This window comes from Phyllobates terribilis, unplaced genomic scaffold (assembly GCF_046119375.1).
Source record: "Phyllobates terribilis strain yellow unplaced genomic scaffold, ASM4611937v1 Scaffold_318__1_contigs__length_2195899, whole genome shotgun sequence".
NCBI classification, from domain to species: Eukaryota; Metazoa; Chordata; class Amphibia; order Anura; family Dendrobatidae; genus Phyllobates; species Phyllobates terribilis.
In genome coordinates, this window is record NW_027363078.1 from 283,177 (window position 1) to 298,001 (window position 14,825).

General features: G+C 37.2%; 1 protein-coding gene across 4 annotated transcripts in view; it reads left to right on the forward strand.

The window, feature by feature from the left end:
- Positions 1-14,825, forward strand: part of LOC141221125 (uncharacterized) — a 130,193-nt gene that overhangs the window by 84,841 nt on the left and 30,527 nt on the right. For 2 of the 4 annotated variants that reach the window (XM_073666477.1, XM_073666475.1), the window contains exons 3-4: positions 10,426-10,530; positions 10,608-10,766. In XM_073666477.1, coding sequence (XP_073522578.1) covers positions 10,435-10,530; positions 10,608-10,766 — 255 coding nt within the window. In that variant the 5' untranslated portion in view covers positions 10,426-10,434. The remainder of the gene's footprint in view (positions 1-10,425; positions 10,531-10,607; positions 10,767-14,825) is intronic. The other 2 variants (XM_073666476.1, XM_073666479.1) reach the window with 2 other exon arrangements.

Genomic DNA, 14,825 nt, shown 5'->3' on the forward strand with positions numbered 1-14,825 from the left:
AATAGATCCCTCTGCGTGTAATGACTCTATATAATAGATCCCTCCTTGTGTAATGACTCTATATAATAGATCACTCTGTGTGTGATGACTCTATATAATAGATCACTCTGTGTGTAATGACTATATAATAGATCCCTCTGTGTGTAATGACTCTATATAATAGATCCCTCTGTGTAATGACTCTATATAATAGATCCCTCTGTGTGTAATGACTATATATAATAGATCCCTCTGTGTGTAATTACTCTATGTAATAGATCCCTCTGTGTGTAATGACTATATAATAGATCCCTCTGTGTGTAATGACTATATAATAGGTCCCTCTGTGTGTAATGACTCTATATAATAGATCCCTCTGTGTGTAATGACTCTATATAATAGATCCCTCCGTGTGTAATGACTCTATAAAATAGATCCCTCTGTGTGTAATGCCTCTATATAATAGATCACTCTGTGTGTAATGACTCTATATAATAGATCACTCTGTGTGTAATGACTCTATATAATAGATCCCTCTGTGTGTAATGACTCTATATAATAGATCCCTCTGTGTATAATGACTCTATATAATAGATCCCTCTGTGTGTAATGACTCTATATAATAGATCCCTCTGTGTGTAATGACTCTATATGATAGATCACTCTGTGTGTAATGACTATATAATAGATCCCTCTGTGTGTAATGACTCTATATAATAGATCACTCTGTGTGTGATGACTCCATATAATAGATCACTGTGTGTAATGACTCTATATAATAGATCCCTCTGTGTGTAATGACTCTATATAATAGAACCCTCTGTGTGTAATAACTCTATATAATAGATCCCTCTGTGTAATGACTCTATATAATAGATCACTCTGTGTGTAATGACTCTATATGATAGATCACTCTGTGTGTAATGACTCTATATAATAGATCCCTTTGTGTGTAATGACTCTATATAATAGATCCCTCTGTGTGTAATGACTCTATATAATAGATCCCTCTGTGTGTAATGACTCTGTATAATAGATCACTCTGTGTGTAATGACTCTATATGATAGATCACTCTGTGTGTAATGACTCTATATAATAGATCCCTCTGTGTGTAATGACTCTATATAATAGATCCCTCTGTGTGTAATGACTCTGTATAATAAATCCCTCTGTGTGTAATGACTCTATATAATAGATCCCTTTGTGTGTAATGACTCTATATAATAGATCCCTCTGTGTGTAATGACTCTATATAATAGATCCCTCTGTGTGTAATGACTCTATATAATAGATCCCTCTGTGTGTAATGACACTATATAATAGATCCCTCTGTGTGTAATGGCTCTATATAATAGATTCCTCTGTGTGTAATGACTCTATATAATAGATTGCTCTGTGTGTAATGACTCTATATAATAGATCCCTCTGTGTGTAATGACTATATAATAGATCCCTCTGTGTGTAATGACTCTATATAATAGATCGCTCTGTGTGTATTGACTCTATATAATAGATCCCTCTGTGTGTAATGACTCTATATAATAGGTCCCTCTGTGTTTAATGACTCTATATAATAGATCCCTCTGTGTGGAATGACTGTATATAATAGATCCCTCTGTGTGTAATGACTCTATAAAATAGATCCCTCTGTGTATAATGACTCTATATAATAGATCACTCTGTGTGTAATGACTCTATATAATAGATCCCTATGTGTGTAATGACTGTATATAATAGATCCCTCTGTGTGTAATGACTCTATATAATAGAACACTCTGTGTGTAATGACTCTATATAATAGATCCCTCTGTGTGTAATGACTCTATATAATAGATCCCTCTGTGTGTAATGACTCTATATAATAGATCCCTCTGTGTGTAATGACTCTATATAATAGATCCCTCTGTGTGTAATGACTCTATATAATAGATCCCTCTGTGTGTAATGACTCTATATGATAGATCACTCTGCGTGTAATGACAATGTAATAGATCCCTCTGTGTGTAATGACTCTATATAATAGATCACTCTGTGTGTAATGACTCTATATAATAGATCCCTCTGTGTGTAATGACTCTATATAATAGATCCCTCTGTGTGTAATGACTCTATATAATAGATCCCTCTGTGTGTAATGACTCTATATAATAGATCCCTCTGTGTAATGACTCTATATAATAGATCCCTCTGTGTGTAATGACTCTATATAATAGATCCCTCTGTGTAATGACTCTATATAATAGATCCCTCTGTGTGTAATGACTCTATATAATAGATCCCTCTGTGTGTAATGACTCTATGTAATAGATCCCTCTGTGTGTAATGACTATATAATAGATCCCTCTGTGTGTAATGACTCTATATAACAGGTCCCTCTGTGTGTAATGACTCTATATAATAGATCCCTCTGTGTGTAATGACTCTATATAATAGATCCATCCGTGTGTAATGACTCTATAAAATAGATCCCTCTGTGTGTAATGACTCTATATAATAGATCACTCTGTGTGTAATGACTCTATGTAATAGATCCCTATGTGTGTAATGACTCTATATAATAGATCCCTCTGTGTGTAATGACTCTATATAATAGATCCCTCTGTGTGTAATGACTCTATATAATAGATCCCTCTGTGTGTAATGACTCTATATAATAGATCCCTCTGTGTGTAATGACTCTATATGATAGATCACTCTGTGTGTAATGACTATATAATAGATCCCTCTGTGTGTAATGACTCTATATAATAGATCACTCTGTGTGTAAAGACTCTATATAATAGATCCCTCTGTGTGTAATGACTCTATATAATAGATCCCTCTGTGTGTAATGACTCTATATAATAGATCCCTCTGTGTGTAATGACTCTATATAATAGATCCCTCTGTGTGTAATGACTCTATATGATAGATCACTCTGTGTGTAATGACAATGTAATAGATCCCTCTGTGTGTAATGACTCTATATAATAGATCACTCTGTGTAATGACTCTTTATAATAGATCCCTCTGTGTGTAATGACTATATATAATAGATCCCTCTGTGTGTAATGACTCTATATAATAGATCACTCCGTGTGTAATGACTCTATAAAATAGATCCCTCTGTGTGTAATGACTCTATATAATAGATCACTATGTGTGTAATGACTCTAATAGATCCCTATGTGTGTAATGACTCTATAATAGATCCCTCTGTGTGTAATGACTCTATATAATAGATCCCTCTGTGTGTAATGACTCTATATAATAGATCCCTCTGTGTGTAATGACTCTATATAATAGATCACTCTGTGTGTAATGACTCTATATGATAGATCACTCTGTGTGTAATGACTATATAATAGATCCCTCTGTGTGTAATGACTATATAATAGATCACTCTGTGTGTAATGACTCTATATAATAGATCACTCTGTGTGTAATGACTCTATATAATAGATCCCTCTGTGTGTAATGACTCTATATAATAGATCCCTCTGTGTGTAATGACTCTATATAATAGATCCCTCTGTGTGTAATGACTCTATGTCATAGATCACTCTGTGTGTAATGACTATGTAATAGATCCCTCTGTGTGTAATGACTCTATATAATAGATCACTCTGTGTGTGATGACTCCATATAATAGATCACTGTGTGTAATGACTCTATATAATAGATCCCTCTGTGTGTAATGACTCTATATAATAGATCCCTATGTGTGTAATGACTGCATATAATAGATCCCTCTGTGTGTAATGACTATATAATAGAACCCTCTGTGTGTAATGACTCTATATAATAGATCCCTCTGTGTAATGACTCTATATAATAGATCACTGTGTGTAATGACTCTATATAATAGATCGCTCTGTGTGTAATGACTCTATATAATAGATCCCTCTGCGTGTAATGACTCTATATAATAGATCCCTCTGCGTGTAATGACTCTATATAATAGATCACTCTGCGTGTAATGACTCTACATAATAGATCCCTCTGCGTGTAATGACTCTATATAATAGATCCCTCCGTGTGTAATGACTCTATATAATAGATCACTCTGTGTGTAATGACTCTATATAATAGATCCCTCTGTGTGTAATGACTCTATATAATAGATCCCTTTGTGTGTAATGACTCTATAGAATAGATCCCTATGTGTGTAATGACTGTATATAATAGATCCCTCTGTGTGTAATGACTCTATATAATAGATCCCTCTGTGTGTAATGACTCTATATAATAGATCCCTCTGTGTGTAATGACTCTATATAATAGATCCCTCTGTGTGTAATGACTCTGTATAATAGATCCCTCTGTGTGTAATGACTCTATAGAATAGATCCCTCTGTGTGTAATGACTCTGTATGATAGATCACTCTGTGTGTAATGACTATATAATAGATCCCTCTGTGTGTAATGACTCTATATAATAGATCACTCTGTGTGTAATGACTCTATATAATAGATCACTCTGTGTGTAATGACTCTATATAATAGATCACTCTGTGTGTAATGACTCTATATAATAGATCCCTCTGTGTGTAATGACTCTATATAATAGATCACTCTCTCTGTAATGACTCTATATAATAGATCGCTCTGTGTGTAATGACTCTATATAATAGATCCCTCTGTGTGTAATGACTCTATATAATAGATCCCTCTGTGTGTAATGATTCTATGTAATAGATCCCTCTATGTGTAATGACTATATAATAGATCCCTGTGTGTAATGCCTCTATCTAATAGATCCCTCTGTGTGTAATGACTCTATCTAATAGATCCCTCTGTGTGTAATGACTCTATATAATAGATCCCTCTGTGTGTAATGACTCTATGTAACAGATCCCTCTGTGTGTAATGACTCTATATAACAGATCCCTCTGTGTCTAATGACTCTATATAACAGATCCCTCTGTGTCTAATGACTCTATATAATAGATCCCTCTGTGTGTAATGACTCTATATAATAGATCACTCTGTGTGTAATGACTCTATATAATAGATCCATCTGTGTGTAATGACTCTATATAATAGATCCCTCTGTGTGTAATGACTCTATATAATATATGCCTCTGTGTGTAATGACTCTATATAATAGAACCCTCTGTGTGTAATGACTCTATATAATAGATCCCTCTGTGTAATGACTCTATATAATAGATCACTCTGTGTGTAATGACTCTATATGATAGATCACTCTGTGTGTAATGACTATATAATAGATCCCTCTGTGTGTAATGACTCTATACAATAGATCCCTTTGTGTGTAATGACTCTATATAATAGATCACTCTGTGTGTAATGACTCTATATAATAGATCGCTCTGTGTATAATGACTCTATATAATAGATCCCTCTGCGTGTAATGACTCTATATAATAGATCCCTCTGCGTGTAATCACTCTATATAATAGATCACTCTGCGTGTAATGACTCTATATAATAGATCCCTCTGCGTGTAATGACTCTATATAATAGATCCCTCCGTGTGTAATGACTCTATATAATAGATCACTCTGTGTGTGATGACTCTATATAATAGATCACTCTTTGTGTAATGACTCTATATAATAGATCCCTCTGTGTGTAATGACTCTATATAATAGATCCCTTTGTGTGTAATGACTCTATAGAATAGATCCCTATGTGTGTAATGACTGTATATAATAGATCCCTCTGTGTGTAATGACTCTATATAATAGATCCCTCTGTGTGTAATGACTCTATATAATAGATCCCTCTGTGTGTAATGACTCTATAAAATAGATCCCTCTGTGTGTAATGACTCTGTATAATAGATCCCTCTGTGTGTAATGACTCTATAGAATAGATCCCTCTGTGTGTAATGACTCTGTATGATAGATCACTCTGTGTGTAATGACTATATAATAGATCCCTGTGTGTGTAATGACTCTATATAATAGATCACTCTGTGTGTAATGACTCTATATAATAGATCACTCTGTGTGTAATGACTCTATATAATAGATCACTCTGTGTGTAATGACTCTATATAATAGATCCCTCTGTGTGTAATGACTCTATATAATAGATCACTCTCTCTGTAATGACTCTATATAATAGATCGCTCTGTGTGTAATGACTCTATATAATAGATCCCTCTGTGTGTAATGACTCTATATAATAGATCCCTCTGTGTGTAATGATTCTATGTAATAGATCCCTCTATGTGTAATGACTATATAATAGATCACTGTGTGTAATGACTCTATCGAATAGATCCCTCTGTGTGTAATGACTCTATCTAATAGATCCCTCTGTGTGTAATGACTCTATATAATAGATCCCTCTGTGTGTAATGACTCTATGTAACAGATCCCTCTGTGTGTAATGACTCTATATAACAGATCCCTCTGTGTCTAATGACTCTATATAACAGATCCCTCTGTGTCTAATGACTATATAATAGATCCCTCTGTGTGTAATGACTCTATATAATAGATCACTCTGTGTGTAATGACTCTATATAATAGATCCATCTGTGTGTAATGACTCTATATAATAGATCCCTCTGTGTGTAATGACTCTATATAATATATGCCTCTGTGTGTAATGACTCTATATAATAGATCCCTCTGTGTGTAATGACTCTATATAATAGATCCCTCTGTGTGTAATGACTGTATAATAGATCCCTCTGTGTGTAATGACTCTATATAATTGATCACTCTGTGTGTAATGACTCTATATAATACATCCCTCTGTGTGTAATGACTCTATATAATAGATCCCTCTGTGTGTAATGACTCTATTTAATAGATCCCTCTGTGTGTAATGACGATAATAGATCCCTCTGTGTGTAATGCCTCTATATAATAGATCACTCTGTGTAATGACTCTATATAATAGATCGCTCTGTGTGTAATGACTCTATATAATAGATCCCTCTGTGTGTAATGACTCTATGTAATAGATCCCTCTGTTTGTAATGACTGTATAATAGATCCCTCTGTGTGTAATGACTCTATATAATAGATCGCTCTGTGTGTAATGACTCTATATAGTAGATCCCTCTGTCTGTAATGGCTCTATATAATAGATCGCTCTGTGTGTAATGACTCTATATAATAGATCGCTCTGTGTGTAATGACTCTATATAATAGATCCCTCTGTGTGTAATGACTCTATATAATAGATCCATCTGTGTGTAATGACTCTATATAATAGATCCCTGTGTGTAATGGCTCTATATAATAGATTCCTCTGTGTGTAATGACTATATAATAGATCCCTCTGTGTGTAATGACTCTATATAATAGATCCCTCTGCGTGTAATGACTCTATATAATAGATCGCTCTGCGTGTAATGACTCTTTATAATAGATCCCTCTGCGTGTAATGACTCTATATAATAGATCTCTCTGTGTGTAATGACTCTATATAATAGATCGCTCTGTGTGTAATGACTCTTTATAATAGATCCCTCTGCGTGTATTGACTCTATATAATAGATCCCTCTGTGTGTAATGACTATATAATAGATCCCTCTGTGTGTAATGACTCTATATAATAGGTCCCTATGTGTGTAATGACTGTATATAATAGATCCCTCTGTGTGTAATGACTGTATATAATAGATCCCTCTGTGTGTAATGACTATATAATAGATCCCTCTGTGTGTAATGACTCTATTTAATAGATCCCTCTGTGTGTAATGACTCTGTATAATAGATCCCTCTGTGTGTAATGACTATATATAGTAGATCACTCTGTGTGTATTGACTCTATGTAATAGATCCCTCTGTGTGTAATGACTGTATAATAGATCCCTCTGTGTGTAATGACTCTATATAATAGATCGCTCTGCGTGTAATGACTGTTTATAATAGATCCCTCTGCGTGTAATGACTCTATATAATAGATCACTCTGTGTAATGACTCTATATAATAGATCGCTCTGTGTGTAATGACTCTATATAATAGATCCCTCTGTGTAATGACTCTATGTAATAGATCCCTCTGTGTGTAATGACTGTATAATGGATCCCTCTGTGTGTAATGACTCTATAATAGATCCCTCTGTGTGTAATGACTATATAATAGATCACTCTGCGTGTAATGACTCTATATAATAGATCCCTCTGCGTGTAATGACTCTATATAATAGATCCCTCTGTGTGTAATGACTCTATATAATAGATCCCTCTGTGTGTAAAGACTCTATATAATAGATCCCTCTGCGTGTAATGACTCTTTATAATAGATCCCTCTGCGTGTAATGACTCTATATAATAGATCCCTCTGCGTGTAATGACTCTATATAATAGATCGCTCTGTGTGTATTGACTCTATATAATAGATCCCTCTGTGTGTAATGACTCTATATAATAGATCCCTTTGTGTGTAATGACTCTATATACTAGGTCCCTCTGTGTGTAATGACTCTATATAATAGATCCCTCTGTGTGTAATGACTCTATATAATAGGTCCCTCTGTGTGTAATGACTCTATATAATAGATCCCTCTGTGTGTAATGACTGTATATAATGGATCCCTCTGTGTGCAATGACTCTATATAATAGATCCCTGTGTGTGTAATGACTCTATGTAATAGATCCCTCTGTGTGTAATGACTGTATAATAGATCCCTCTGTGTGTAATGACTCTATATAATAGATCCCTCTGTGTGTAATGACTCTATGTAATAGATCCCTCTGTGTGTAATGACTGTATAATAGATCCCTCTGTGTGTAATGACTCTATAATAGATCGCTCTGCGTGTAATGACTCTTTATAATAGATCCCTCTGCGTGTAATGACTCTATATAATAGATCACTCTGTGTGTAATGACTCTATATAATAGATCGCTCTGTGTGTAATGACTCTATATAATAGATCCCTCTGTGTGTAATGACTCTATGTAATAGATCCCTCTGTGTGTAATGACTGTATAATGGATCCCTCTGTGTGTAATGACTCTATAATAGATCCCTCTGTGTGTAATGACTCTACATAATAGATCACTCTGCGTGTAATGACTCTATATAATAGATCCCTCTGCGTGTAATGACTCTATATAATAGATCCCTCTGTGTGTAATGACTCTATATAATAGATCCCTCTGTGTGTAATGACTCTATATAATAGATCACTCTGCGTGTAATGACTCTATATAATAGATCCCTCTGCGTGTATTGACTCTATATAATAGATCCCTCTGTGTAATGACTCTATATAATAGATCCCTCTGCGTGTAATGACTCTATATAATAGATCGCTCTGTGTGCAATGACTCTATATAATAGATCGCTCTGTGTGTAATGACTCTATATAGTAGATCCCTCTGTGTGTAATGGCTCTATATAATAGATCGCTCTGTGTGTAATGACCCTATGTAATAGATCCCTCTGTGTGTAATGACTCTATGTAATAGATCCCTCTGTGTGTAATGACTCTATATAATAGATCCCTCTGTGTGTAATGACTATATAATAGATCCCTCTGTGTGTAATGGCTCTATATAATAGATTCTTCTGTGTGTAATGACTCTATATAATAGATCACTCTGTGTGTAATGACTCTATATAATAGAGCCCTCTGTGTGTAATGACTCTATATAATAGATCCCTCTGTGTGTAATGACTCTATATAATAGGTCCCTCTGTGTGTTATGACTCTATATAATAGATCCCTCTGTGTGTAATGACTCTATATAATAGGTCCCTCTGTGTGTAATGACTCTATATAATAGATCCCTCTGTGTGTAATGACTGTATATAATAGATCCCTCTGTGTGTAATTACTATATATAATAGATCACTCTGTGTGTAATGACTCTATATAATAGATCCCTCTGTGTGTAATGACTCTATATAATAGATCACTCTGTGTGTAATGACTCTATATAATAGATCCCTCTGTGTGTAATGACTCTATATAATAGATCGCTCTGGGTGTAATGACTCTATATAATAGATCCCTCTGTGTGTAATGACTATATAATAGATCCCTCTGTGTGTAATGACTCTATAGAATAGATCCCTCTGTGTGTAATGACTCTATAGAATGGATTCCTCTGTGTGTAATGACTCTATAGAATAGATCCCTCTGTGTGTAAAGACTCTATATAATAGATCTCTCTGTGTGTAATGACTCTATAGAATAGATCCCTCTGTGTGTAATGACTATAGAATAGATCCCTCTGTGTGTAATGACTCTATAGAATAGATCACTCTGTGTGTAATGACTCTATAGAATAGATCTCTCTGTGTGTAATGACTCTATAGAATAGATCCCTCTGTGTGTAATGACTCTATATAATATAATAGTTTCACTTTTTCTGTTGAAGAACTGAAATAAACTAACTTGATATTGATGATATTCTACTTTAGTGAGATGCACCTGTATATTGTATTAGTTATTATTAAGGCCAAAAATGTCTCTGGAGGTGGATGTTGAGAAGGCACGTACTTTTCTTCCTTTTTCCTGTAGACTGGTCACATGTTCCTGGCAGACTTGCTGAGAATGGACAGACGTCCGAGGCCAGAGAGAATCCTGAGCCTGACCCTGCAGATGATCTCCTTGCTGACTGGAGAGGTAAGGCCACTAGTAATATCTACTGTTTCTGCATACAGTCCGAACAGGAATATAGATGCCAATTTCTCCATACACAGGATTACATGGTAGTGAGGAAGATCAGTGAGGAGGCCGAAGAAAGCAGCCAACACGGGGGTCTGAAATCCACAGCTCCTCACTCACTAGTGAAAAGAGTGAACAGTCATCAGGAGGTCCTGGAAATCACCAAAAAGATCACTGAGCTGCTGACTGGAGAGGTGACTGCTGGGAGATTATACAGTATACACTGGAGGATTCTGGGTGATGAGAGGAGACTGCTGGGAGATTATACAGTATACACTGGAGGATTCTGGGTGATGAGAGGAGACTGCTGGGAGATTATACAGTATACACTGGAGGATTCAGGGTGATGACAGGAGAGGTGACTGCTGGGTGATTATACAGTATACACTGGAGGATTCTGGGTGAGGAGAGGAGAGGAGACTGCTGGGAGATTATATAGTATACACTGGAGGATTCTGGGTGATGAGCAGAGAGGAGACTGCTGGGAGATTATACAGTATACGCTGGAGGATTCTGGGTGATGAGAGGAGACTGCTGGGAGATTATACAGTATACACTGGAGGATTCTGGGTGATGACAGGAGAGGTGACTGCTGGGTGATTATACAGTATACACTGGAGGATTCTGGGTGATGAGAGGAGAGGAGACTGCTGGGAGATTATATAGTATACACTGGAGGATTCTGGGTGATGAGAGGAGACTGCTGGGAGATTATAGTGTATACATTGGAGGATTCTGGGTGAGGAGAGGAGACTGCTGGGAGATTATACAGTATACATAGTAACATAGTTTGTAAAGCCGAATAAAGACTTGCGTCCATCAAGTTCGACCTGTTAGTTCTGTAATTGCTAAAGTTGATCCAGAGGAGGGCAAAAATCCCAAATGATTTAGCCAATCTTCACCTGAGGAAAAATTCCCTCCCGACTCTGAAACCAGCAGTCAGAATAAATCCCTGTATCAACCTACTATTTTATTCTATTTTTAAGTATATGCAGATATCTGCCTGGTATCTAGAAAAGCATCCAGTCCCCGCTTGAACTGGTTTAGTGAATCCGACATTACCGTCTCCTCACTCAGTGAATTCCATATTCTCACTGCTCTTACCGTAAAGAACCCCTTCCTATGCTGGTGCTGAAACCTTTTCTCTTCCAGTCTTAGTGAGTGCCCTCTTGTTACCGTAATATCCCTCCTTTTGAACAAATCCCGGGCAAGATCTCTATACTGTCCCCTAACATATTTGTACACATTTATTATGTCCCCCTTCAACCTTCTCTTTTCCAGGTTGAATAGTCCTAGTTTTGCCAACCTCTCTGGGTATTGCAGTCCCTCCATTCCCTTTATTAATTTTGTTGCCCTCCTTTGTACCTTTTCAAGCTCATTTATATCCTTTCTATATATTGGGGCCCATAACTGAGCACAGTATTCCAAGTGTGGTCTGACCAGTGCTTTGTACAGTGGAAGAACAATGTTCTCATCCTTTGCAGCTATACCTCTTCTGATACATCCCATTACCCTGTTTGCCCTTACAGCAGCGGCCTGACTTTGGGCACTCCAATTTAGTTTGCTATCAATCAAGATGCCCAAGTCCTTCTCCATCTCTGAATTCCCCAATGATTTCCCATTCAGTGAGTACTGGTGACTTCCATTTTTCCTTCCCATATGTATGACCTTACATTTCTCCTCGTTAAACCTCATTTGCCATTTAATGCTCCACCTACCCAGCTTATCCAAATCCCTCTGTAGGTCTGCACTGTCCTCTTTTGTATTAATTGTTTTACATAACTTTGTGTCATCTGCAAATATTGATATTTTACTATTTATCCCGTTGACTATGTCGTTAATAAAGATATTAAATAACATTGGGCCTAGTACAGACCCCTGTGGTACCCCACTAGTGACGCTTACCCAATCTGAGTATATTCCATTTATAACCACCCTCTGCCTTCTATCCCTTAGCCAGTTAGCTACCCACTTGCAAACATTTTCCCCCAGCCCCATCATTCTCATTTTGTATACCAACCTATTATGTGGCACGCTATCGAACGCTTTTGAGAAGTCGAGATACACGACATCCACTGGTTCCCCCTGATCTACTCGAGAGCTAACCTCCTCGTAGAAGTCAATCAGGTTTGTTTGGCAGGAGCGATTTCTCATGAATCCATGTTGGTTCGGGATTAAAAGATTATTAGCATCAAGATGCTCCGTAATTGCCTCTTTAATGAAGCTTTCAAAAATTTTGCCCACAACGGACGTCAGACTCACCGGCCGATAGTTTCCGGCGTCACTTTTTGCTCCCTTTTTGAATATTGGCACTACATTCGCCTGTCGCCAATCAAGTGGTACAGACCCAGTCTCAACAGAGTCCTTAAATATAAGATATAACGGTCTGTCTATCACATTACTTAGTTCCTTTAGTACCCGTGGGTGTATGCCATCAGGTCCTGGTGATTATTTTAATGTTACTGAGGCGTTTCTGTACCCCAGCTTGGGTTAGATTTGTCATACTTAGTGGAGGATTAAGCTTGTCACTTCTCATTTCTCCTGTTAGTTCTATTTCCTTTGTGAAAGTTGTCGAAAAAAAATTATTTAATAGATTAGCTTTATCCTCATCTTTCTCTATGATTTTGCCTTCCTCACTTTTTATCGGTCCAATATTATCCGATTTAATCCTTTTACTATTTATATACGTAAAGAACAGTTTGGGATTTGATCTACTTTCCCTAGCAATACGTCTCTCTGTTTCCTCCTTCGCTATTTTTATTTGTTTTTTACAGGTTCTCGTTTTTTCCTTGTAACACATTAGTGCCTCCTTACTGTTTTCCTGTATTAATCTCTTGAATGCCTCTTTTTTGCTATTTAACGCCCCTTTTACGTTCTTGTTCAACCATATTGGTTTCCTCTTATTTCTGGCCCTTTTATTCCCATACGGTATATACCTCTCGCACTGAGTATTCAGAATTCTTTTGAAGGTTTCCCATTTACTATTCGTATTCCTTTGATTAAGTACTTTGTCCCAGTCAATAAGTTGAAGGTTTTCTATCAGCTGATCAAACTTCTCCCTCCTAAAGTTTAATGTTTTTGTTGTTCCCTTATTGATAACCCTACTGAAGGGCATTTTGAAGTCGATAATATTATGATCGCTATTACCTAGGTGCCCCCCTATCTGTACCTCAGTTATTCTATCAGGCCTATTAGTCAATATTAAGTCCAACACGGCCTTCCCTCTCGTTGGTTCCTGCACTAGTTGGGAGAGATAATTATCCTTAATATTTGTCAAGAACCATTTTCCTTTCTGAGATCTACAGGTTTCTGTTTCCCAGTCAATATCCGGGTAGTTGAAATCCCCCATTACAATCACTTCATTATGTTTTGCTACTTTGTCTATTTGTCCTAATAGCAGATTCTCATTCTCCTCTGTTATATTTGGTGGCTTATAGCAGACCCCCAGTAATATTTTATTATTATTTTTTGCCCCCTCTATCTCTACCCACATGGACTCGACCCCCTCTTCTCCCTGTCCTATATCTTCCCTTAGTCTGGGCTTTAGACATGACTTTACATATAAGCAGACTCCTCCGCCTTTCCCCTGTTTCTGGTCCCTTCTAAATAAATTGTAATCTAATACATTTACCGCCCAGTCGTAGCTATCGTCTAGCCAAGTCTCTGTTATACCTACGATGTCATACCTCTCCTCCGATATAAGCGCCCGTAGCTCATCCGCCTTATTGGTCAGGCTTCTTGCGTTGGTCAGCATGCAAGATAAAACTTTGGGGTTATTTAGCATCCTATTCTTCTCTAACGATCTAACTGTACTATCCCCACCCCCCTCTCCACCCTCATTATATTCACTTCTCCCCTTCCCCCTTGCTTGCCTCACATCCCACCTATTTCCTTGGTTCCCCCCCCGTCTCTAGTTTAAAAACTCCTCCAACCTATTAGCCATCTTTTTCCCCAGCACCGCTGCACCCTCCCCATTGAAGTGCAGCCCGTCCCTACGGTAGAGCCTGTAGCCGACAGCGAAGTCGGCCCAGTTCTCCATGAACCCAAACCCTTCTGCCTTGCACCAACTCTTCAGCCACTTATTCACCTCCCTAACTTCCCGTTGGCGCTCCTGTGTGGCTCGCGGGATTGGTAGTATTTCTGAGAAAACTACCTTGGAGGTCCTTGCCCTAAGCTTCCTACCTAGGTCCCTGAAATCATTTTTAAGGACCCTCCATCTACCACTCACTTTGTCATTGGTGCCGATGTGGACC